At 55.1% G+C, this 22,876-nt stretch overlaps 6 protein-coding genes across 6 annotated transcripts; 3 read left to right on the top strand and 3 right to left on the bottom strand.

Annotated features, from left to right (window-relative positions):
• The first annotated feature begins 171 nt into the window (after positions 1-171).
• On the top strand, positions 172-3,582 carry KVR01_008839 (uncharacterized protein). Its single transcript, XM_044790696.1, has 2 exons — positions 172-3,035; positions 3,121-3,582. Exons 1-2 carry the CDS (start codon positions 466-468, stop codon positions 3,176-3,178), a joined length of 2,628 nt encoding a protein of 875 aa, XP_044642606.1. The 5' UTR covers positions 172-465; the 3' UTR covers positions 3,179-3,582.
• Positions 3,583-7,617: 4,035 nt separating this feature from the next.
• Positions 7,618-8,719, top strand: KVR01_008847 (uncharacterized protein; the record flags this gene model as incomplete). Its single annotated transcript, XM_044789521.1, has 3 exons — positions 7,618-7,808; positions 8,035-8,508; positions 8,638-8,719. 3 exons carry the CDS (start codon positions 7,618-7,620, stop codon positions 8,717-8,719), a joined length of 747 nt encoding a protein of 248 aa, XP_044642614.1.
• An 874-nt stretch (positions 8,720-9,593) lies between these two features.
• On the bottom strand, positions 9,594-11,068 carry KVR01_008538 (uncharacterized protein; the record flags this gene model as incomplete). The annotated part of the gene is made up of 4 exons (XM_044783436.1): positions 9,594-10,264; positions 10,456-10,561; positions 10,622-10,749; positions 10,807-11,068. 4 exons carry the CDS (start codon positions 11,066-11,068, stop codon positions 9,594-9,596), a joined length of 1,167 nt encoding a protein of 388 aa, XP_044642305.1.
• Positions 11,069-11,401: 333 nt separating this feature from the next.
• KVR01_008590 (uncharacterized protein) lies at positions 11,402-12,178 on the top strand. Its single transcript, XM_044787158.1, has 3 exons — positions 11,402-11,480; positions 11,541-11,623; positions 11,680-12,178. The coding sequence occupies exons 1-3, from the start codon at positions 11,439-11,441 to the stop codon at positions 11,969-11,971; spliced, it is 417 nt and encodes a 138-aa protein (XP_044642357.1). The 5' UTR covers positions 11,402-11,438; the 3' UTR covers positions 11,972-12,178.
• Positions 12,163-13,518, bottom strand: KVR01_008381 (uncharacterized protein). Its single transcript, XM_044783395.1, has 3 exons — positions 13,193-13,518; positions 13,028-13,098; positions 12,163-12,932 (listed from the first exon to the last, which is right to left on the bottom strand). The coding sequence occupies exons 1-3, from the start codon at positions 13,228-13,230 to the stop codon at positions 12,292-12,294; spliced, it is 750 nt and encodes a 249-aa protein (XP_044642148.1). The 5' UTR covers positions 13,231-13,518; the 3' UTR covers positions 12,163-12,291.
• A 20-nt stretch (positions 13,519-13,538) lies between these two features.
• Positions 13,539-18,480, bottom strand: KVR01_008589 (uncharacterized protein). The gene is made up of 2 exons (XM_044784257.1): positions 17,030-18,480; positions 13,539-16,955 (listed from the first exon to the last, which is right to left on the bottom strand). Exon 2 carries the CDS (start codon positions 16,505-16,507, stop codon positions 14,639-14,641), a length of 1,869 nt encoding a protein of 622 aa, XP_044642356.1. The 5' UTR covers positions 16,508-16,955; positions 17,030-18,480; the 3' UTR covers positions 13,539-14,638.
• Between the last annotated feature and the right edge of the window lie 4,396 nt (positions 18,481-22,876).

Raw genomic sequence — 22,876 nt, forward strand, 5'->3', positions numbered from 1 at the left:
CAAATGTCTCGTGGGGATAAATGGAGTCAATAACGGCGCCGCAGGGACATGCTGACCGGCCGCTGAGGGGGAAATGTCGTTGGTCCTCGGCATGTCAGCCGATCTCTTATCGGGCGCGTCCACAGTAAATGACTGTCAGACGCGGAGCAATGTGGGGGAGCTCTTTAACTCCGGGACGACATTCACGGGCCGGGGTCGTCCCACTCGTCATTGACCGTGTGCATCTTCGTCTTGACTGATTTGGTTCGTTCAAGGCTGTTGTTTCTCGTTTGTCCCTTTTCAGCACACACTTCAAACCCCATCAGACTCGTCATTTGTAGTCTGGATTGGACTTCACGACAAGCAAAAAGCACACCGAGTCAAGAGTGCCCGTCAGCCAAGAAGCAACTCTACTCTCAAGTACCCACCAGGATCTGTGCGACAACAGCTTCGAGTTGTTGCAGCTGGATCCCCCGGGGCCTGGGCATGCAGTCACGGCCGTCAGGAACCGAGGGCCCCTTCGACGACAGCAGCCACACACCCACCCCGACCCCTCCTTCCCGACGCCGCCCTCGAGTCGACTCGATCCCTTCCTCCTCCCACCCCCGATCCGCCCAGCCCGACCCCAAGCGCATCCGCTCCGGCGAGACCCCCCCGGCCACGACCAAGACCACGACAGCCTTCAGGCCCACCTCGGCCGCCTCGATCAACACCATGGCCGCCAGCACCATGAGCGCCAAGGCCATGGGCAAGAAGCCCGAGGGCGCCGCCGGGTTCCAGCCGCTGTCGGGCGCCCGCAAGATCGTCATCAAGAACCTGAGGACCAGCTCCCGCACCGCCGCCGACGTCGACGACTACTACAAGAAGACCTGGGACAACGTCGAGGGCGCCCTGCGGTCCATCCTCAAGGGCGAGGTCGCCCGCGTCCCGCTCGAGAGGGTCTACCGCGGCGTCGAGGACCTGTGCCTGCGGGGCCAGGGCGACAGGCTGTTCGAGCTGCTCAAGCGCGAGTGCGAGAGGCACCTGTCCCGCGAGGTCCTGGGCCGCATCAGGGACGGCGGCATGGTCGTCAGCGCCGACGTGCTGCTGCGCGTGCGCGCCCAGTGGGCCGCCTTCAACAGGAACCTCGTCACCGTCCGCTCCGCCTTCAGCTACCTCGACCGCTCGTTCCTGCTGAACAATAAGAGGTACCAGTCCATCAACGACCTGTCGCTGTCGCTCTTCCGCAGGATGATCTTCAACTCGGCGCAGGCCGCCGCCGCCGACGACGACGACGACGCCGACTGCGGCAAGAAGGTCATCATGGGCATGTGCTGGCTGGTGGAGCACGACCGCAGGGGCAACTCGGCCGCCGACCCGGCGCTGCTGCACGACTCCATCAACATGTTGAAGGTACTTGGTGTCTACGGGAGCAAGTTCGAGAGGGAGTTCCTGCGGCAGTCGGACGAGTACTTCACCGACTTTGCCGCCGAGCACAGCACTGATGGCCTGAGGTCGTACATAACCTCGTGCGAGAGGCTTCTGAAGAGGGAGGACTACAGGTGCAACAAATACAACTTTGACAGCACCACAAAGGTATTGCTACTCGAGAAGGCCCACGAGGTCCTCATCACAAACTACAGCGAGGTGTTGCTGGACCAGGGCGATGTGTCGAGGCTACTAGACGACAACGACATCAGCTCAGTCAAGGCGCTGTATTCGCTGCTGTGTCTCTCCAACATCCCGAGAAAGCTGAAAGGACCGTGGGAGGAATACATCCAGCAGGCCGGCTCGAGGATCGTTAACGACACGGAGAAGGGCGACGAGATGGTCATCCGGCTCCTCGAGTTCCGGCGGTCCATGGACACCATGATCAGAGACGCATTCGGCGGCGACGAGGTCTTCACATACAGCCTCCGGGAGGCCTTCACCGTCTTCATCAACGACAAGAAGATATCATCATCTTGGGGTACAGGCACCTCAAAGGTCGGCGAGATGATCGCCAAGCACATTGACATGTTACTGCGTGGTGGTATCAAGGCCCTGCCCAAGACATTAATCTCGGACAGCAAGGACCGCAGCGAGGCAGAGAAGAGCGGCCAGGCCAGCACCGGTGACGAGGACGCAGAGCTGGACCGGCAGCTGGACGCGGCGCTCGAGCTCTTCCGCTTCATCGAGGGCAAGGATGTCTTCGAGGCCTTCTACAAGAAGGACCTGGCCCGGCGGCTGCTCATGGGCCGGAGCGCCAGCCAGGACGCCGAGCGGAGCATGCTCACCAAGCTCAAGAGCGAGTGCGGGTCCAGCTTCACCCACAACCTCGAGCAGATGTTCAAGGACATGGCGCTGGCCAAGGAGGAGATGGACACCTACAAGAGCTGGCTGGACGCCAGCGGCAGGGGCCGCAAGGGCGTCGACCTCAACGTCAGCGTGCTGTCGCAGGCGGCGTGGCCCTCGTACGACGACGTCAAGCTGCTGATACCGGAGGAGGTCGCCGAGAAGATCGACCAGTACGACGCCTTCTACAAGAACAAGCACACGGGCCGCAAGCTCTTCTGGAAGCACAACCTGTCCCAGTGCATGGTCAAGGGCTACTTCCCCAAGGGGACCAAGGACCTGGCCGTGAGCGCCATGCAGGCGAGCGTGCTGGTGCTCTTCAACCAGGCGGCGCCCGACGGCGTGCTGGGCTACGAGCAGATCTCGACGGCGACGGGCCTCACGGGCGGCGAGCTGGAGCGCACGCTGCAGTCGCTCGCGTGCGGCAAGGTCCGCGTGCTGACCAAGCACCCCAAGGGCCGCGACGTGAGCGCCACCGACACCTTCTCCTTCAACAAGGGCTTCACGCACCCGATGGTGCGCGTCAAGATCAACCAGATCCAGCTCAAGGAGACGGCCGAGGAGAACCAGGAGACGCACCGCCGCGTCGCGGCCGACCGCCAGTTCGAGACGCAGGCCGCCATCGTGCGCGTCATGAAGAGCCGCAAGACCATGCCGCACGCGCAGCTTGTTGCCGAGGTCATCGGGCAGACTAAGAGCCGGGGGGCCATGGACCCGGCTGATATCAAGCAGAATATTGAGAAGTGAGTGCGGGAGGATTTTTTTTTTCTTTCTATATGAACCATGGGATTGATTGGGCCTACTTGCTAACGTCGCTTCACCATGCAGGCTTATTGAGAAGGACTACCTCGAGCGGGAGGGTAATTCGTACACGTACTTGGCTTGAGCGTGCTGTTTTATAGGAAGGAGGCCGTGGCTTTTTACGGCTTCTTGGTGGTTGGAACCTTGTTTTGTTTTTCCCCCTCGGAGGAGGGATGGATGGGTTGGATGGATGTATGGATGAATGCATTCGGGCGTATCTGGTCTGCTTGAGGGGAGCATGCACACACACACACACATGAACACAACACACAGCGCATCACATACATGTCCTTAGACATAGAACATGGCACTGCGGCACAGGTCCTAATGACCTGTGCCGTTTGTATGACTCGGTTCGAAAGGTACAGGTGAATGTGTGACCCTGCATTGTGACGGTACTTGCTCGTAGGAACAATTACTGTACGTTGTATCTGGTCCACTGCTGGGAAAGAAAAGTTGCAATCGAGAGTTGAGCAGCGCATGAGTTCCATCAACAGCCATACTTGAGTGTGATTGATCTGCGGATGGATCTAGATTAGACTTGAAGTGCCACAGACCTTCCAAGGTTGGTCAATGTCACAGCTCTATGAGTACTTCCAGTCCGGCCGCACTCTTGATCCCGATTCCGAGCCGCTCTCGATGCCTGACAAGCCCGGCTCCTTGACCGTCATGCCCACAATATTTCCGCCGAGCTCCTGAACAGACACGCGGGCCTTCCACGTCGATGAGCTCTTCACACCACCCCCTGTGTTCTCCAGTCCTGATTGCGTAGGGGACCGGATAGCCAGTACAAGAAGTTCACCGACGCTCTTCCACGCGCTACTGCTCCAAGGAGTCCCGAGGCTTATAATGAGGATATGGATGAAGACTGTGGCCACATAGAGGAACAAGACGACGAAAGCCAGGATGGTTGTGACGCTGTGGAAGGCATAGCCATACCATTCCTCGGAGACCACGAAGTCGAGCCGTGTGGCCGTCTCCCTTATGTCTGAGGCTGACAAGGTCGATGAAGTCCAGTTCTCGTGCATTATCGTGAGACCAGGTCGAGGGCTGCCAGGTCGGTCCGGACCACTCCACGGACTCAGGGTCAAGGAGGGACCGAGGTGGATCCCGTCCACCACACTGTCCAATGTTCCTACCGCATAAATGTTGGATCGATATTGGATTTTTGAGAGGCCCTCAGTAATCCCGAGGGAGATTCCAAACGCCATGCAGAGAGTGCTCGGCTTTCTCTCCTGAAAAGGCTGGCTCGAGGCACCAGGGTTACTTTCACCGAAGTCCACCCAGTCCAAGCAAGCCTGCCTCAATCTTTGAAAGAAGTCGTAGTTGGAGTCGCTGCCGGTCCCGCTATCGAGTGCCCGTAGCCATTCTAGGTCCAGGTGGATGATCTGGTTGGGTTCGGCCTCGTTGAACCAGGTTCCTGCCGAAACAAGCCAGTCCTCTTCCCAGGGAAAGTCAGGTGCTGGCCACGACCAATCTAAGCCTGATGTGTAAGGTAACAAGCCAGTAATGGTGAGATTAATCCAATTTGCCTTGATTAAGCACAGTGTGATGTTTGGAGACTGATTATAGATGAAAGCTGCAGAAGGTGTAAGGCTTGGTGTAAATTGAAGATTTGAGACATTGAGGAATCCAGTCCGGGTGTTATCGGAGGTATTTGAGAGAAGCTGTGAGTCCAGATTGACGGTATATGCTGGCCCGCAGTCGGGTGAATAACCAAGACATCGATCGAATACAAATGATAAAGACTGTGTCTCAACGGTGTCTTCTATTTGCATTGAGCAGAAAGAAGATACATAGGGTTGTTGCCAGGAAAGCGTCGGTTGTTTCTGTCTCATTTGTCTGGGATACAACTTGAATGTGGCAGGTCGATTCCAAGTGGGATTGAACCGATCATGATATGGACCGCCGAATATGTTCTCCGGAGCTTCAGAGAACCAGTTGTCGGAATAAAATTCAAGCAACATTCGCGATAGCTGTGATAAAAAGTCGGACGATGTCGTTGCTTCCACAACAGTCTGGTTGTGACCCATGGGATATCCCCTGAGTATGGCACACATGATTCGAGACATCAGTGAAGGTGTCTCATTCCTCTGAACAGTGAGGTTGTACCAGGTTGAACGGATAGCAAATGATGCCCCTCCAAATTGAGTGTCTATATCGGCTGGTAACCAGCCACGTAGAATATCCTCTAAGCCATGGCCGGGGCAACTCCTAGTCTGAGGATCAGAGAGATTGCCATAGTCGCAGGCTTCAGGAATGAAGTCTGCTGTGATCTTTTGGGGGTAGAGGTCCGATAGCTGGCCGCCGATATAGATCTCCAACGGGTGAGGATTTTCGAGGAAAGGCACATAAAAGGGCGCTTTATCGACTGTTTCAGCAAGTTTCCAGGTGGCGAACCTTGGAAGCATGCCGCTAGCAGATGCAGGACCAAGTATTGCTGCCAGGGTGAACAAGTATATATGAATGACGATGGTTATGAATTTCTGTACTCCATTCTCGCCTGACCAGGATGCTGACAAGAACTCCTGGCTCCAGAGGTAGGTTAAATCGAGTAAGCGATATGGTGAAGTGACAATTCCTAAGGGTAGACCTTGGAAGGTTGACAGCAGTCGGTATCTGATATGATGTAGCAGAATACGGGCGAGTGATGTAACCATGAGAGCCTCGTGGACCTTTGAAGCAAATTGTAAGGCATTGAGTATATTTGTCGTTGGCCATGGTGGTACCCATATTACTTGACGAATATAGAGTCCCAAGAGTGCAAAGTTAATGCAGACTGGAATGAAGTGGAATAATAGAATTTGCCGGATGATCTTGCGTCTTTTCTGGCTGTACACGACCTTTGGTTTTTCAGATTTACCGGAAGCTCGTCGCCCCCGACTGGATTGGACCGGCCGACATTAGCTTGGTTATATTGAGAAGGGCATCAGTATTCATTACCTATGGATGATCCATCTCAGTAATCTTTTCACAGTGTCTTGATTACTAGACTGGGACTCATTCTCCCCTTGATGCTGACTCGTATCGCCAACATTGCCTTGGTTCGGGAGCGTCTCAGCTCCTTCAATCAACGTCTCTGAGGAATGTGCCGCTATGTTTGTGGTTTCTCTTCGTAAGAGTAACATCTCCATCGATGCGTCATTTCTTGACTGTAAGTCTTCAGCGATCATACTTCGCAAAGATTCTTGGACTTCAAGGGCTGGAAGATCAGGCGGCGTGTGGTGCATTTCAACGTCAGGCCGTCGATGCTCTTCTATGTTCTGCGCGACAGGCTCCATATTTACAAGGGCACTATACTCAAGTAATCTTTTATAATGATCAAGTGAGAAGTTGGAATCCGTTGAATCAATGTAATTAACGAGTCTCTCAAGAAGCCAAGGGTGGAGGGTGAAAAGCGCGACGGAGGAGCGGCAGACGCAGCCCTCATGGCTAATTTCAGCTGTCTGCCCCCACGCTGTTGTGCTACTTCTCGAAATGGTCAAGATTATCCGTAGGACTCCAAGCGTCAAATCAGTCTTATGGGATACTGAATTACCAGAAGTTTCTGAGAAGTACTACCGAAAGGGCTTGGTAAGATGTTCTGTGCTGTGGGTATTTGGCCCCCAGCTAACCCACGAAAACAAGAGCGATGGGTCACGCAAAATGCCGATCTCAAGCAGGCTCTCGTATGTCCTCAGCTGAAAGTTCGACGGTCTTGCGGTATTTCTCGATGCAAGAAGTTGCTTGCCTGATTATATCAACAATGATGGATGGCCATGGGTCGCACAACAGTCTCGCGCCCTGGTGATCAGTCATCATAATGTGGGAGTGACTCCTCAGCCTAAGATGATACTGAACTTAAAATTGGCATTTCCGCAGAGTAGGGACTGGATATCCCAAGCCCTCTGTACAAAGCATCCATCCATACGAAATTCTCTGCTAGTCACATATACTATTACCGCACCAACGCCACTCAAAAAGTTGTATGTCATGCATGAGCCCCGGTAGTTTTCCCAGCTCGGTTTCTGTAGACCTTCTATCTCCTGTGAGGTTACCCCTCAGGATGTTCTCTTATAGGAGGTCAGAAAGTACCTGCAGGTCGCGCAGCAGACAACCGAGCAGCGCAAGCACCGATAATGTGGGTGAAAACCCAGTCTAGTGAGGTACACATCCCATAAACCAGGCACCAAAGGTATTTAAAAAGCTCTGGACTTATCTTGATTTCATTCTAAAGAGATTTACAATTAAAACTCCTACCACACAGCGCGCCCTGACGTTATAGTATGATGCTAGAAAGTTGAGAAGTTTTGGTGTAGCTGCTGATAAGCCTACAATAAGTACCCAGGTACTTTTATGGCCGCATACTGTGGTGGGCCTGACATCCCTGTCGAGACCCTGGGCCAGGCCTTATCTGCAGCGCCGATAACAACTTTTCTCTCTTAGACCACTTGATTTTCTCGACCACATCGAGACCGCTCGCAAACCTGCATTTTCCCCCTCCAAACAAGCCAATTGTTCGATCCACACAAACACACCGCCAAGATGCCCAAGTCAAAGAGAGGAAAGGTGTTCAACCTCACCCAGGTGAACAAGAAGACGAGGGAGCAGAAGGAGAAGCTGTTCCAGGACATCCGCGACACCGTCCCCAAGTACGAGCGCTGCTTCGTGCTGGGCTTCGACAACATGCGCAACAACCACCTCAAGGACGTGCGACACGAGCTCTCGGACTCCAGGTACGGATGAAGACTCCTTACAACCAGTAGTGAAGGCATGGCGATTAAAAAAATCTGCCTGGTTTCTCTCCTGCTGTTGTTTCCCCCAAAAAGAAAGATCCAAAGTCATTTGGCCCCAGACCTTCGCCGCGCGCTGCCTTCCCTCCTCAGATGAAAGAGGGGGGAAGGGGGCAAAATAAGAAGCAGGCCGCTGACTAGATCCCCTTCCGCCTCTCGGAACCAACAGGCTCTTCTTCGGCAAGACAAAACTCATGTCCCGCGCCCTGGGCAACACCCCCGAGGACGCCACTGCGGACGGCATCCACAAGCTGTCGGCGCACCTGACGGGCAACGTCGCCCTGCTCTTCACGAGCCGCCCCGCGGCCGACATCACGGCCTACTTTGCCAACTTCTCGCCCGTCGACTTTGCGCGCGCGGGCGCCGTCGCCCCGCGCGACTTTGTCATCCCCGCCGGCGTCGTCTACGCCACCGGCGGCGCCGTCCCGCCCGAGCACGACGTGCCCCTCGGCCACACCATCGAGCCCGAGCTGCGCCGGCTCAACGTCCCCACGCGCATGGTGCGCGGCAAGGTCGTCCTCGGCGAGGAGGGCGGCGAGGGCTACACCGTGTGCAAGGAGGGCCAGGTGCTCGACTCGAGGCAGACGAGGCTGCTGAAGCTTTTTGACCAGTGCCTGAGCGAGTTCAGGGTCAAGATCCTGGCGTGAGTTGAACAATTTCTCCAACCTTGTCCGATCCCACGAGACAGATAGGCGTCCCTCGATCTTGCAAAGTCTGGGTGCCCTGCGTGTTGTTGTGCACAGTTTCGCTGACAAAATTACCGGGTTATTAGCTACTGGGAGTCCGAGAGTGGACTTGTCACCGAGGTCGAGGAGGCTGACGAGAATGCCATGGACGCTGATGATGATGAGTAGGGTGGACATTGAATGGACAGATATGGACGCTAGAGGTCATGAAGTGTTCTCCGGCCTCTTCGGGCTGTCAGGGTGATACCATTGCATGCTGGGTTTCGCGGCGTTGGGGAAGGCAAAATGGACAGACAGTTATCGCGCACGGCAGAAGGCCTTGTGCACAAGACCAAAGAAAAAAACTACAATGGAATGTATTGTGTTTCGAAGCTATGAGAGTAAAACATCCGCACACTCTGTGCGCCCAGCCATATCCTGTAGAGAGCGCCCCGCTACGCCGTGTTCGCTGAATTGGCATATGATACAGTCTTGCTACTTACGCAAGCGACACGCTTCAACTCGATGTGCTCATTACAGTATCCTTTTGTGTTTCCCGAAATGCATTACTAACACCAAGCTGGCAAGGAGCTCGTGGTCAGTAGGATCCGCAGTCCTTACCTCTGACCTTACCTCGAAAGCTATTCCAGTATTTTCCTCCGCGTGACTGGCAGATACAAGAAACACGTCACCTTACAAGGAGAAATACTACCTGTCCAATCCCTTTGATGAGTGGCGCCTACCTATCCTTTTTGGTAGCGCCAATGCCTATGGCGACGATGTGTCGACGAGAGATACTTCGGGTGTAGGACAACCACACACTTTGGTGTGTTGTTGAAGGATCCAGGCGAGGTGTTCTGGGCGGAGCTGGCATCCGTGGTTCCAGTATGGTTGTCTGGTGGTTTACCTTGAGACAGGGAGTCTGAAGTTGGCCAAGGTTGTTGGGAAGACCTGTCTCCGTCGGCTTACCCTTGTTGTCAAGGAGGCAAGAGAGGTGGAAGACGACATAAGCGAAATGAGTGGACTCAAGATACCCACCACAAGACGAGAGGCTGTCTTGTCATCAGTAGCGGCGCAGTTTGCGTTCACCTTCGTAGCCCGACCCTCCTTCGTAGGGCCGTTTCCGCGAGTCGTCACGGTCGTAGTCGCGGCCGCGATACCCGTCTCGGTCGCGGTCTCGATCTCCGCCGCGGTCTCCGCCGCGGTCCCCACCGCGATCCCCACCGCGGTCGCCGCCTCTGTCTCTGTCTCCGCCGTGCCTTTGGCCGAGCGGCATGGCGTTGCTCCCAGAGCTGGACCTATCACCTCCGCGGTAGCCGCCTCCGCCGCCGTATCCTCTGTCGTCATCGCGTCGACCGTACCCGCCGCCGCCGCCACGATCTCCGTAATCTCTGCGATCACGGTCAAATCTGCCGCCGCCAGGTCCGCTAGGTGCGTTTGGTGGTCCGCCGAAGCCCCGGTCGCGGCCTCCAAAGCCTCCACCGCGACGGTCGAAACCGCCACGGAAGCCACCTCGGTCTCCGCCCCTGAAGCCACCTCGGCCTCCACGGAATCCGCCTCCGAAGCCGCCGGGACCGGCCATGGGGCGACTGGGCATGGCTTTGGTGTAACCGCGCCCTCCGAGTCCACCACCGAGGCGGCGAGGCTTCCAGCCCGAGACGGTACGGCCGCGCTCGACGTCGGTCTTGATACGGCGGCCCTTGATGCTGATGCCATCGAGTTGTTCCAGAGCAGCTAAATGTGCGCGCGGCAAAACGCGCTTGTGTCAGTACGACCTTACCATTGTCTGCATACCTTACGTGACGAGTGAGATGAAGGGGGAAAGGGGCACCGAGACAGGCGAGCTTGAGGGCCATGGTCTCGGCGGGGGTTGGATCGCCGTGTAGGCTGTAGGGCTGTCTCGGGAATATCAATGGCGGTATTACCTCTCATGTCCTTTTCGCGCTCGAATACTATGAAGGCATAGCCACGGTGTGGCTTCTTCTTCTTGTTGCCCTTCTCGTCGGCGTGGGTGTCACGTACGATCCTTATCTATTATGCTGTCAGCGATGATGCGAAGTGGTGTTCTAGGTGTCCATGGTCTTGTCATACACGCTCGATGGTCCCGATGCGACCGAATTCTCGCTCGAGGTCCTCCTCGTTGGCATCATAGCTGAGTCGCGAGACCATCAGTGTCTTGAAGGCATCGCCACGAATGTTGGGGTCGTTGGCTGGGTTGACTGGTTCGAGGTGTTAGCGTTCATCATTGTGTGCAAGGGACCCGGCAGGGATCTAACAAAGCTTTGGGGCCTCGGTGACGAGTTTCTCGATCTCGGCCTTCTTCTCGAGCTTCTTGCGGTCGCGAGCCTGCAGCCAACTCTCGGTGGGGACATAGCCATCGGCATCCTTGTAAGCCTCGAGGTGAGGCAGGAAGTCGGCCACACCACCAACGGCAGCAGTCTTCCGCTGCTCAGGGGGAAAGTCGCACGGAGGGACCCATCGCAGAGGAGGCCGCGGCGCGAACAGCGCCAGGAGGTTGGGAGGAAGCTTGTCGGTCATTTTCAGACTCCCTTCAGGTGCTTCGCACTGAGGCAAGACCCGGTCAAAATAGAAGACTGCCCCGCTTCGATTTTTTGAAGCAGTTGCGCGCTGTGGACTCGACGGACAAGTCAGGACAAGCGCAAGCAACGGCGAAGGGGGGTGGGAATGAGGGAGGTGGCTGAAAGGAGTGTGCTTTGCGACAGGTTGCCTAGTGCAGAGCTATGCCGTTCCTCGACGGCAACAAGGGACCAGCACAGGAACGCGTTCTGGAGAAAGCTCAGACCACAACCTTACGTAAGCACCATTTTTTGGATGCGATTGAACGTATCGAGCGAGGCGATGATTCCACGACGACAATGTCCATCCCTAACCCATTTGACAGACCACCATGACAATAAGACCAGCATTCGAGGCAGTGACGAAGGGCCGAGTAAGCATTTCGGCCAACAACTTGTCCGTCCACGCCGCATCATACTGACCGCCGCTGCAGAATGGCGTCGGCGCCTTCATCCTGCAATGTAAGAGGATGGATTTCCACTACTGCGACTGGGCAGGGAGCTCAAGAGGCATGAAGTAGGTGCTGCAGGCCCTCTCGAGGCCGTGATTGTGGTGCTGACCTGATCGCAAAGCTCCTTCATCAAGTCGATGCTCCCCAAGTTCGCCGCCGCACACCCCGAGATCGAAATCACCGTCTCCCCACGGCCTACGAAGCACCCTCTCATCAGCGCACACTACATCAATGGCAACACGCGGGCGGTCTGCGTCAAGAACTTCCACGCCAACCAAATACAGCAAAAGGTTGACCTGTTGCGGGACTCGACGGGCGAGAAGAACAAGAAGTTCAGCAAGCCGGTGAGGAGTATCAACGAGAGTGTTAGAGGAATCTGGTCACCATATCACGGCAAGGGCCTCACAGTATAGACGGGGTCGAGCCGACTGGAATGTGATAGAAGGAGAACGTGTATTTTACATGCATGGTGCCGGCGCGCCAAATCTCGACAGAGGAGCGGTCTTCAAGGGTCGCATCACGTGTCGAATATATACCCGGACTAGGTCTTCAAAGCGTCAAGAAGCGCAATTCAACGAGACACGAATATTCGGATGTCCCAAATGGAGTGATTACAAGGATTTCATTTTGACTACTTTTGGCTGCCTATCTCAAGTTGTCCTTATGCCCCCGATTCCGTCGGGAAGCTACCCATGGACTACCTGCTCCTCTCCCAGCTCGACGGCAAAGAACCTTATGCCAGGTGACTGTTGATGATGTCGACAAAGGCGGGCTTCAAGCTGGCACCACCGACGAGGAAACCGTCAATGTCGGCCTGCTTGCTGAGCTCCTTGCAGTTCTTCTCGCTGACGGAGCCGCCGTACAGGATGCGGGTCTCGTCGGCGGCCTTGGCGTCTACCTTGTCCTGGAGCCACTTGCGGATGGCGGCGTGGACCTCCTGGGCCTGCTCGGTGGTGGCGACCTTGCCGGTGCCGATGGCCCAGATGGGCTCGTAGGCGATGACGATCTTGGACCAGTCGCTGCCGATCTTGGCCTTGAGGGCGTCGAGCTGCTTGGTGACGACGTTGACGGTCTTGCCGGCCTCGCGCTCCTCGAGCGACTCGCCGCAGCACCAGATGACGCTCAGGCCGCCGTCGACGGCGACCTTGGTCTTGTTGGCGACGACCTCGTCCGACTCGCCCAGGATCGTGCGCCGCTCGCTGTGGCCCAGGATGGTCCAGTTCACGTCGCTGTCCTTGAGCTGCTCCACCGAGATCTCGCCCGTGTAGGCGCCGTTGGGCTTGTCGTAGACGTTCTGTGCTGCCACCTCGATGCCCTTGTTCAGGGTGTCACGGACGTAGTGCAGGTACAGTGATGGTGGTGCAACAACGACCTCTGCGGTTGGAAGGTCTGGTTAGCAGGAGGGGACTTCTGACATGGCCGGTTCTTCAGGAGCAAGTGGCCCCAGAGCCGTGTGAATTCAAGCATACCAGCGTTGGAATCGAGCTTTGCGCTGTTCAGGTTGTCGACAATGGTCTTGATGGACGACTTGGTGCCGTTCCTGCGGGTTTGGCGAGGCCATCGTCAGTCTTGAAGCTCTGCGGAAGCCCTGCGGGGTTTTTCAAGAAGCTCGGGGAGCTTGTTGGGCAGCTCACATCTTCCAGTTTCCTCCGACAAAGAACTTGCGAGCCATGATGGGCAATTGGTTTCTTGGGGTATCGTTAAGGGTGAACAAGAAGTGCAATTGTTCGCGAGGAGGAATGTGTATACCGTGTAGGTGTAGCTGGAAAAGTGAAGAGAGTGGTGAGAGAGTTTCAGGAAAAGCGTACTCGAGGTGACGACAGCGTGCCTGCTCTTTAGAGGGGCAGCAAATGGAGGGGCACAGAGCACTGGAACGACGTTTCTGGTGGGGACTGCCGGGACTTGGCGGCTCTCGTTCGACGGCCCCTAGTTTCCGCCCTCAACGAAAACAACTCATCGCCTCACTTTCCTCGGTAAACAGCATGACTTCATGCCTAGCTCTCCCTGCTTTTCCCGCATGATTTACAGTGCTCTGTGGCGTGACGTTATAAACCCACCCAACCTGTCTGCCCGTCCAAGCCGCAGTGAGGGACTGAGTCGCGCTCCACCTTTGGGTGGACTGGCAGGACTGGGCTGAATGGGCCTGGGAACACCAGCGTTGTTACCCGAACTCATCACCGAACGAATCGGCTTCCAAAGGCATACACGGTCCCAGTTCGCGCATACATGAGTCTCGACCTCCGTGCCCGAGGCACACTTGGCAGGCTCAAACACGGCTGGGCATCCAATTGAGGAAATGCCACCAGTTCTAGCCACTATTAGCCACGATGAGGCAAGCAGCTGGTTCGTCCACGTTCAATGCTCGGCCAATCTCCTTCGGAAGGGTGGCTCGCCATCAAGACCCAATCGTCTGAGGTTGGGCTGACATGCCGCGTGTAGGCGGAGCATACAGCATCGGGTCTCTTAATAACTACGAGCTATCCAGCAGCCCCAGGATGGCCCTTTCTTCCCGTGAATCTTGTCAATCTTTGCCCCAACCGTTGCAGACACCTCACCAGCACAGTTTCACACACAACCCACAGTCCTTACTGCAGCTGCAGGTACGACACCACGAGACAGTGGTCAATGCGATCGAAGAAAGCACACTTTGATCCTCTTCATCATGGACTGCGCAGAAGGTCAAATCTCGTCCCAAGCTCTTCCACCTTGAACCACATGGCTGGTTGTTGGTTCGCCTCCAACCTTACAAGATGTTCCATGCGATCAGGTGTCCCTTGAATCGATCTCGACGCACAAGCCAACATGAAGCTTTGGTTAGATCAGCTTACCGAAGCTGCTTCCTTACGCGCCACTTGCAGTGTCACAACCTGTGAAAGAAGTTGTGGAATCACCATTGCTTGCATTCTGAGTACAACGCTCATGCTAAGGACATTGCCGGCTGAGACGACATTCTGGAACTATGAAATTAGGGAGCAGCCTTGCGAATCGCACTCCTCACTGCTCAACTTTTCTGAACGCTACCGCGTTGCGAATGACTTCCAGGCTTCTGAAACACGGACAAATCCTCCTGACAAAAGAACTCATCGCCTATAATCACGATCAAAGTCATATGTGCGGCCTGCTCTCCGTAGTAGAGGCGAGAACGGGTTCACAGAAGACGGGGGCGACTCTTCTCGCCGCCTTCGGTACAAGATCTCCTCGTCTAGTTGCTCCCGCATGATATTCTCCTGCTCTTCTCGCGCCCGTGCCTCGCGGCGTCGTTGGGCCTCAAAATGGACAGCGTCATTAAGATCCTCACGGTCGAGTCTCAACCGATGGAACTCGTCCTCGAGCTGTCGATCTACCTCGCTTGAGGTGACGTGTCGGATCCTGGCTGGAGATATCGGCTCATTGATGATTTCAGGACGGGGCGCGTATCGAGGCCTGTATCTCCTCGCGGCAAGATCGAGACTCTCGGGCCCATCCATGATATGCCGGTCGGCAGCCTTCTGGTCCGACCTGCCAGCCCGGTAAGCCTCGGCCTCGATTTGGTCCATGTCCTCGACGGGGATCGCGGCCTTCCTTGGAGGTACCGCAACCTGGATGATTGGGACACGAGCTCCACTCCCGGTAACGATGTATGATCCCTCCTCGACCAGGCTGCGGCGACGGCTGGGACGGTAGACATCAACGCCGAAGTTCCTAGGCTCTTCAAGGTACTTCAAGGACCGCCTCTTCGATCCATGATGTTTTCTGTCCTTGTGCGAGCCTGAGGAATGGGATGGCTCGGTGATCAATGTGGACTCCGAGCCAAGTTCGGAACCAGAGCCGCAGTCAGAGTAGTCGGAGCTGTCAGAACTTCTTGAGTGTCGACTTTTGTGGTGCTTATCCTTTCTGTGGTCAACCTCAACGCGGATTGGTGTATGGGGGCGACCAGCTCCTTGTCCGTGATGAGGTTGATGCATCGGCATTACCTGGGGGTGGTGCATCGGTCCATGCATCGGGCCATGCATGGGTCCATGTATTGGTCCATGCATTGGTCCTGGACTACGCATTGGGAGAGCCTGCGGGTGGATCATTGGTTGAGGCTGATGGCGTTGAGGCGGGATCATGTGATGATCGTGTGCCTGGTGTCTCATCCGCATCGCTTCAGACTCGCGCTGCCTCTCCATGCCAATGGCACGAGCAAGCTCGCTCGGTATCTGAGTATTCTTGGGGCAGCGTTTGAAGTATGCGGTTATGGAGACACGCTCGTACCTCCTCTTCTGGTGGATCTTCCTCTTCGTGTTGGACTTTCGGACATACACCTTTTCACGTTGTTGCATGACGGGCTTCAATGTGGAGTCGATCTGTGCGAGCACGGTGTGGAAGCGTGCATCCTGTTCCTCCAGGGAGAGGTCGCGTTCTGCTTTGGCAATTTGGCCCTGTTGCTTTGGCGACAGGTCATTTTGCTTCTCGAGAAGGGTCTTCCCCTTTTTCGCGTCCTCCTTGTTGAGCCGCCGGATTTCCCTTCGAGCGTCCACCTTGTCGACATTAGCAATGCGTGTCCTGGTGCAGTTATCCCAGCCCGCCTTCACTTCTTCGCCATCAGAGTCATATTCGTCGTACGGTTGAATCTTCTGGAACCTCAGGATGACATATTCTGAAAGCTCCTCCCGAATATCTTCTTCGGTCAACCCCTCATGTCGAATGTCGGAGACGACGACCGGGCGTTGAAAGTGGGAGGGTATGATATTCCTGGGAGGATGAGGTGGATGTGATGGGAATGGAGGGGATAAGGGCGGCAAGGTCCGTGGCATCTGTGGGGAAAGAGACGTCGGCGCCACCGTGGGCATAGGACGCTGCTGATGCACCATCGGCGCCGGTGGCGGCGGCCGACCGCCCACACCCGGCTGATGATGTTGAGGAGGGACTGGGATAGCGGGTGGTGAATGGGGCTGACCACCATTGAGGTGAAAGAATTCCGGCATGATCACAAACGTGAAAGATGCGCTCAACTACGGAGAGGAGCAAGCGACAATTCTGCCTTGTTCAAAGAAGGGCAAGAGAAAGGTTGGATGAGGAATGACTGCTCCGGGCCGATGCGAGGATTCAGAGCCAGGCAGCAAGGCTATAATATATTGGGGCGGCTCCTGGAGGACAGGCAATCCGAAGCAAGTCCACTAGATGGTGTGCAACCCACAACCTCTTGGTGCGTCATGAAAGTGAGGCGAGGACAAGAGAGGCCACGCGGTTCGTTCGTGTCGCAACGAGACGACCGAAAAATGAGACAAGGAGGGGACAGCCATCAAGATATGAGCCACGCGTGTCTAGGACTTGGTGCCCAGAGCCCTCGAGGTCACTCGGTACGCGGATCACTCGGCCAGATGAACAGCTCCGAGGTCCTAGGGTGGTCTTGGGCGGCTGCTGCCGCTGCGACTTTGCGATGAACCATACCCAAGATCAGCAGTCCGAGACTTGACTCGAGAACATGGGAGCGGGTACATGCACACCAACCTCGAGAAACAATTGCCGGGCATGGAGAGGCACTACTTGATGACCTCCAACATGGACTAAAACATAGCAACGTCTCGCCCCACCCTGGCTTGTTCGGTGAGACGGTGTGTCACACACAGGCACACACACCTTCTTCAACTCCAAAGGCGCACTCTCCTTTACAACACGGGTCGTGATTGGCCAGGCAGCCCCCCGGGGGACCAGCGCGGAGTGCTCGAAGGATTGCCAAGGCCGGAGAGCTAAGCTTGAGCTCAGCTTGTCACCTAGTACTGCCAGGCTAGACAGGTCGCGATTGTGGCGGCCCTGGGTGACCACAGGCTGCTGGCTGTCGTCGCGAGGAAATAGTGAAATGCCCGCAGTCCTGAGGTAGCGACCACATATGCGGTGTCTTGTTGTTCAATATGTCAGGGGATGATCTGGTACGAGTTGGAGACACTGTGAGACCGCGACTGCCGCCCGGCGCAACCTGACCTCTTCATACCCACTGACGCCTTGATACTTACTCACTCACGCCTAGCACACCAAAGACCCTCGCCGAAACCTGTCCAGATATGTCTCTGATACTGAACAGGGGCGGGTGGTACTCGATAGCCCATGTGCCTGTATGCTGTACGACGCGGAGCACCTGAGCCTCAACCGGCCGCATGGTTCGCCGGCACTGCGGAGCAAAAGAAGGCAGCCGACCGACCGCCTTATTACACTTCTCTCGGGCAAACGCTAAGGCAATGCACGAATGGCCCCAGCAAACGGTGGCCTTTGAATGCAGATGCAGCCTCGTCCGGTCTCCACACTTTTTATTCCTATTCGCTCCTCGCCCGTCAAGTGACGGCGACTAGGGTCCCGTATTCGCCAGAGATCTCTCGTCGCGTTGATAAGGTCGACACCCTCAGCTATTCCTCCGCCGACTCCAATAACTCGGACTCGATTGCTTGCCGCGTACCCCAACCTGTATGCTTATCGACTTAGGTTACGCACACCTCAAGCCACCCAGGCATCTCTACGGCGTCGCCAATAAGCGATGCCTGCTATTACGGCTGCGGCTCTGCGACCAATGCTGTCAAGTGAGAGGTCGGACGCGAGCAGCACGCCGGTGGCTGCTTACGACCTTGCCCTCAGGCTACTGCATTGTATCTGAACATGTCATTGTTTCTGATCGACGATCTCAGTGCCTAATGCGCAAACGCTGCGAACACCAGGCCGAAATGCTGCTGATCATGGCTTGTCATTTTTGTCGGCCAAAGAGACAGGCTGGCATTTTGAGCCGCATGTCCCGTTCGTGCCTGAAAATGTTTCTGGAAGGCGAAGCCTGCTCGCTCTCTCGTATGCAGGAGACATGTCTCTCGCTGCTCAACCAGCCTGTCCTTGTCACGGAACCACCGTTTCTGGGACCACTGTTGCGTTGTGTCCATCACAGGCGTGCACCGCCGCCCTCTGTGCCCCGTCAAAAACGAGTAGCCATTACTTTTTTGCGGTTTTTCTTACAATAAAGACGATCCACAGTTAATTGAGCCATTCATGGGGGATCCATGCTCACCTCTTCGGCATCGTTATGCCATGCAGCCGGCCCTGCGGTGCGCGCCGATGCAGACGGCCGATATCGAGGGCCCACCCTCATGCTTGCCCGGGCAAGATACATTGGCCAAACATGATGCAGGTCTTGCATATGCTAAGCTCACCGAAGAAGTATTGGGCATTGGGCAGAAAACAAGGGTACATATCTACCTAAGCCCGGTCCCTATGCCATTGACAGCACTCGCCTGCAGCTGGTATTGGTTCCCATTTCTCGGTCCTGGCAGCTGTGTATATCTCATACGCACACCTTGATGCATCATGTCGCATCATATCGCATTACGTGCATTCTACTGATCACATATCACATTGCTTTGTATGCGTCCTACCCACCTGCTACCGTCTGTGCCCCGTTCCTCGGATCGCTGATGCAGGCTACACAAGGTGCAATGCCCAACAGCCCCCATATTCTGACCACCACATATGCACTATTACCCCATTCGTGCTCCCTTCGCACTTCAACTTGACCGAGCTCTTTGCCACGCCCACATTTTCTGTGGTGTTGCGCGCATATATCTTTACCCTCGGAGATCCTCCGCTCCCTCCTCCCCTGGAATAGTCACTTGCCCACTCTCACATGCATGCATGTAGTCGTTACACGTGGTACGACCGGAACATTTATGTATGTACGATCAACAAGCCCGGGACGCCCGGCCTGAGTCTGTGTGACGTGCCAGCGCGCTTGTGTGCAGCATCGGGCCCCCATCCTCTCCTCCTTGTTGACCGCCCCGCCAACCTCCGTGGGCAGACAATCCCATGTTTTGAAAGGTGGCGTGGGGAGGGAGGGGGGCAACGAAGCAGGCAGGATACAAAAGAAGAGGGGGAGGCGGCCACAAGGACCCAAACCGGGTTGTTGGAAAGAGGCGGTGGGTGCCCAACGGTTCCGCGACGCCGACCCAATGCTGGACGACCGTGCCACGGTACGTGCTGCCGCTATGCGTTGTTGTTCTTCAAGTTGTTGGGAGCGAGGTGCCGCTCGACGATGCCGCCCCCTCGTGCCGGCTGAGGTCCACGGGTGCTGTGCTCCGTGCTGCAAGAGGAGAAGGAATTGGCCAATTCCTGCCCGGCCGCGTTACATACAGGCTGGGTTGGCAGGTACTATGAGGGACGACGCCGAGTCCGTTTGGGAAAGGTTGGTCAAGGTGCATGCTGTGGACTGGAAGAGTTGCTCGTGTTTCTTCCTTTTGTGTGTCGTTGTTATCCTCGCTCTGTTATGGTCTTTGGTGCAGTGATACGAAGCTCCCGAGTTCTCGTTCGTCTTGCTCGCTGGTGCGGGCTACCGTATACAGATATCCGATTTTGCTATTGTTCAACTATCATGCTGGCAAGCTTGCTTGTTAATCCCCTTTGGGCATGGGTATCCTAGATATGGGACCGTTCGATACTGACCTCGTGGGCTCAGTGTTACCATGACTGCCCAGGTGAACATGTGTTGGGGGCGAAAACCGGCATGCCTACCTGCAGCTTATTCCCACTTTGTGAGAGAGCCCCATAACACAAGACAGATCTTCAAAAACACGTTTTCGAGAAGCACAAATGATGACGATCTTTCGTTGATGGTTTCATGTGCAGCCCGTACTACTCTTTCACAATACACTCCGGAAACCTTAACTCCCCGCTCGTGGAATCCGCGTCCTTTGCCCACCGCTTAGTAGGCTAAGAACTCGGTCTCCTCTAGGTTTCATTTACTCCTTGATGTTCTGCTCAAGGCACAAATCTGTGCAAAGTCAGCCATAGATGGCTCGACTGCGTGGGGTCGGTGCCACGCGCCTCAGATCCCCGGCATCCAGCTGGCTCTTTCCGAGCAGAAGAACTCCCCGTCAGGTGGCAGCTGCCCAGGGCCGTCTAAAGTGCGGTACGTGATGTACCTGAATTTTTCCGCCGCTTGTTCCTGTCGTGACCAAATGCATCGTCTCGTGTTCGCGGGGCTACCAACCCATTGCCCAAAAGGGTGGATCATAGCATAGCCCGTGTTCGCGTGTGAATGAGCCGCAGTTGCCACAGAACTCCCTGCTCGTGACAGCGCAATTGTCCTGCTTGAAGAGCTCATTAGGCCCGCCTTGGCTGCATGCGTACTTGAAGCTCTCGATTGGGATCTTCGTACTTGGCTAGCGACGTGTATGTATGATGGCTGGCTAGGTTGACTGTGTATTCCGTGAGTGTTGCGACATGGCCAAGAAGGACCGGTGCATCAATGATATCAAGACTTGCCTAGAACGCCAACCCGAAGTTCGTGCCGACTGCCTCCTTGCAGCTCGAATAGTGCTACAGTGATGTCTTCTTTGGGCCGGCAGAGTCAATATTTACGGTGTACTGCAGCTTCCTGCATGCGTAGGTGCCGGTGAGATTGAGGGTTAATACTGTGGACAATTTCCAGCGCGCAGAACGGCCAGGGCTTGAAAGTCTTGGTTTCTATGTGCGCATAGCGGCATTAGAGAAAGTAATAAATCATTTCTTGATGGTATAGAAAGCATAATAAATAGAGGAAAGATAGGCTTTATAGTTCTTCTAAAAGAGCACTCTAATAAGACAGGCACATTAAATGCTACATGATAGACACCTCGGCCGAAAAATAATAATTTCAAGTTGCTTAAATTTAAAATACAGCATGGCACATAGGGATAGATCATATATGATAAATGCCCAAAAGGGAAAAAAAGATGGCCGGGGCCTGCAAGTTCTCTCTCGCCGGGAATTGAACCCGGGTCTCAAGCGTTGCTGCTTCCAAGGATGGCGATGACAAGCTTGCATACTAACCACTATACTACGAAAGAATTTTCTTTGTCTCGGTGTGAAACCGAGGTAGCTGGTGGGCTGTTCGTTGGGAAGTAGTTAGGCTGGGGGGTATATAAAGCTATCTCAATATGACAGAATTTTCATCTGCTACCCAGCATAGGGCCAAGGTCGCTAGTTAGTCACCAGCAAGTTATATACTATATATTGCTACTATCCACTACATCTCCTACACCCGACCAATGAATTAAATACCTACTTAGCTTGATTACGAAATAGCTGTTATGCTTTCTCCTCTCGGAAAGTATCCGCATGCTGGGCGGCACTTGGTGGAGGACGCCGATCCCGGTACCTAGTGATAACAGCAAGTGCCGGGCTGCACCGAGCCCCGTCCCGTCCGCCCGCCTGGCAACACACACTTGACAAGATATCTTAGCCACACGTGGTACAAAGTATTAATAGCGAATTTAGACAACTCATGACTAAAATACCTTAATTCCATCCTTCATATAGCTGTGAATACTTACAAATATACTTAGATTCTAAAAGTAGTAATATGAGTTAATATTCATATGGCGATACTTAAGCCTTAAGCCACCCCTATCAACAGAGAAATATGTCTTCGGGTTCACCAGAGCCCTGGCACTATTTCCAACAAAGATCGCGGCGCCCGAGTTCGTGAGAGCAAAATCCGACTCCCTCGTCGTTTACCCCGGAGACATACGCAGGCCCGACCACTTTGTAGAACCCGGGAGTGGTACCGGCGGCACGGAGGATGAGGGGCGGGAGCTTTGCTCCGACGGCGATACCGCAGACATCGTCTGCTTTCGCAGTAGCCGGAATGAGGCAGTAATTCCTTCGAGACAGTACGGCGAAGCGCCGGCCAATGTGTGCGCGGTCAAGTTCTTTCTCGATGGCAGTCGGGAGCTCCCAGTCCCTTGTGGCAGGGTCATCGCCTCAGCGAAGATCTTTCAACCACCTGGTCCGAGCAGCATTCAATTCTAAGGGGTTGGCACTCAGCATTGCTCGTGTCCCCGAGTCCCCCATCATGAGTGTGGATAGGAAGGACTGAGCAGCCGATTCCGAAACTAACCCAGCATTTGAGTCCATTGGAGAGCGCTTCAGATCAGGCTGCCTCTAAAATTTGACAATCTTGGTCTCATCCAGTCGCCGATAGCCAAAAATGCCGTGTTTGGTTGCCAGCACTTGAAACTCGTCGAGACGAAAAGGAGAAGTAAGAGACCCGAGGGCGGATACAGAGAGCCTGTGTCCTGCCCATGTGCCCAGGCTCTGAAGGTCCTCGGTGCCAGCAGTCGCGCCCTGGGCCGGGGGGGGGGGGGGTGGGAAATACGGCAGATGAAGAATGGATTCTGTCGGGCCGTCGCATTACTGATAGGAGGTTGTCTGATAGGAGGTGGTATAGTAGGAGGTTGTCCTGTAGGAGAATGTGCTATAGGAGGCTGTCTAGTAGGAAGTTATCCTATAGGAGGTTGTCTGATAGGAGATTGTCCTGTAGGAGGGTATCCTATAGGAGGTTATCC

This window comes from Diaporthe batatas, assembly GCF_019321695.1.
Source record: "Diaporthe batatas strain CRI 302-4 chromosome Unknown Contig00010, whole genome shotgun sequence".
NCBI classification, from domain to species: Eukaryota; Fungi; Ascomycota; class Sordariomycetes; order Diaporthales; family Diaporthaceae; genus Diaporthe; species Diaporthe batatas.

Excerpts from the sequence above, each read along its gene's own strand:
- KVR01_008839 (XM_044790696.1), top strand. The coding sequence starts at position 466 with ATGCAGTCACGGCCGTCAGGAACCGAGGGCCCCTTCGACGACAGCAGC. Across the intron at positions 3,036-3,120 it reads ATCAAGCAGAATATTGAGAA|GCTTATTGAGAAGGACTACC; the intron begins GTGAGTGCGGGA and ends TTCACCATGCAG.
- KVR01_008590 (XM_044787158.1), top strand. The coding sequence starts at position 11,439 with ATGACAATAAGACCAGCATTCGAGGCAGTGACGAAGGGCCGA. Across the intron at positions 11,481-11,540 it reads AGGCAGTGACGAAGGGCCGA|AATGGCGTCGGCGCCTTCAT; the intron begins GTAAGCATTTCG and ends CCGCCGCTGCAG. Across the intron at positions 11,624-11,679 it reads GGGAGCTCAAGAGGCATGAA|CTCCTTCATCAAGTCGATGC; the intron begins GTAGGTGCTGCA and ends CTGATCGCAAAG.
- KVR01_008381 (XM_044783395.1), bottom strand. The coding sequence starts at position 13,230 with ATGGCTCGCAAGTTCTTTGTCGGAGGAAACTGGAAGAT. Across the intron at positions 13,099-13,192 it reads GTCGGAGGAAACTGGAAGAT|GAACGGCACCAAGTCGTCCA; the intron begins GTGAGCTGCCCA and ends CCAAACCCGCAG. Across the intron at positions 12,933-13,027 it reads AAAGCTCGATTCCAACGCTG|AGGTCGTTGTTGCACCACCA; the intron begins GTATGCTTGAAT and ends TTCCAACCGCAG.
- KVR01_008589 (XM_044784257.1), bottom strand. The coding sequence starts at position 16,507 with ATGCCGGAATTCTTTCACCTCAATGGTGGTCAGCCCCATTCACCACCC.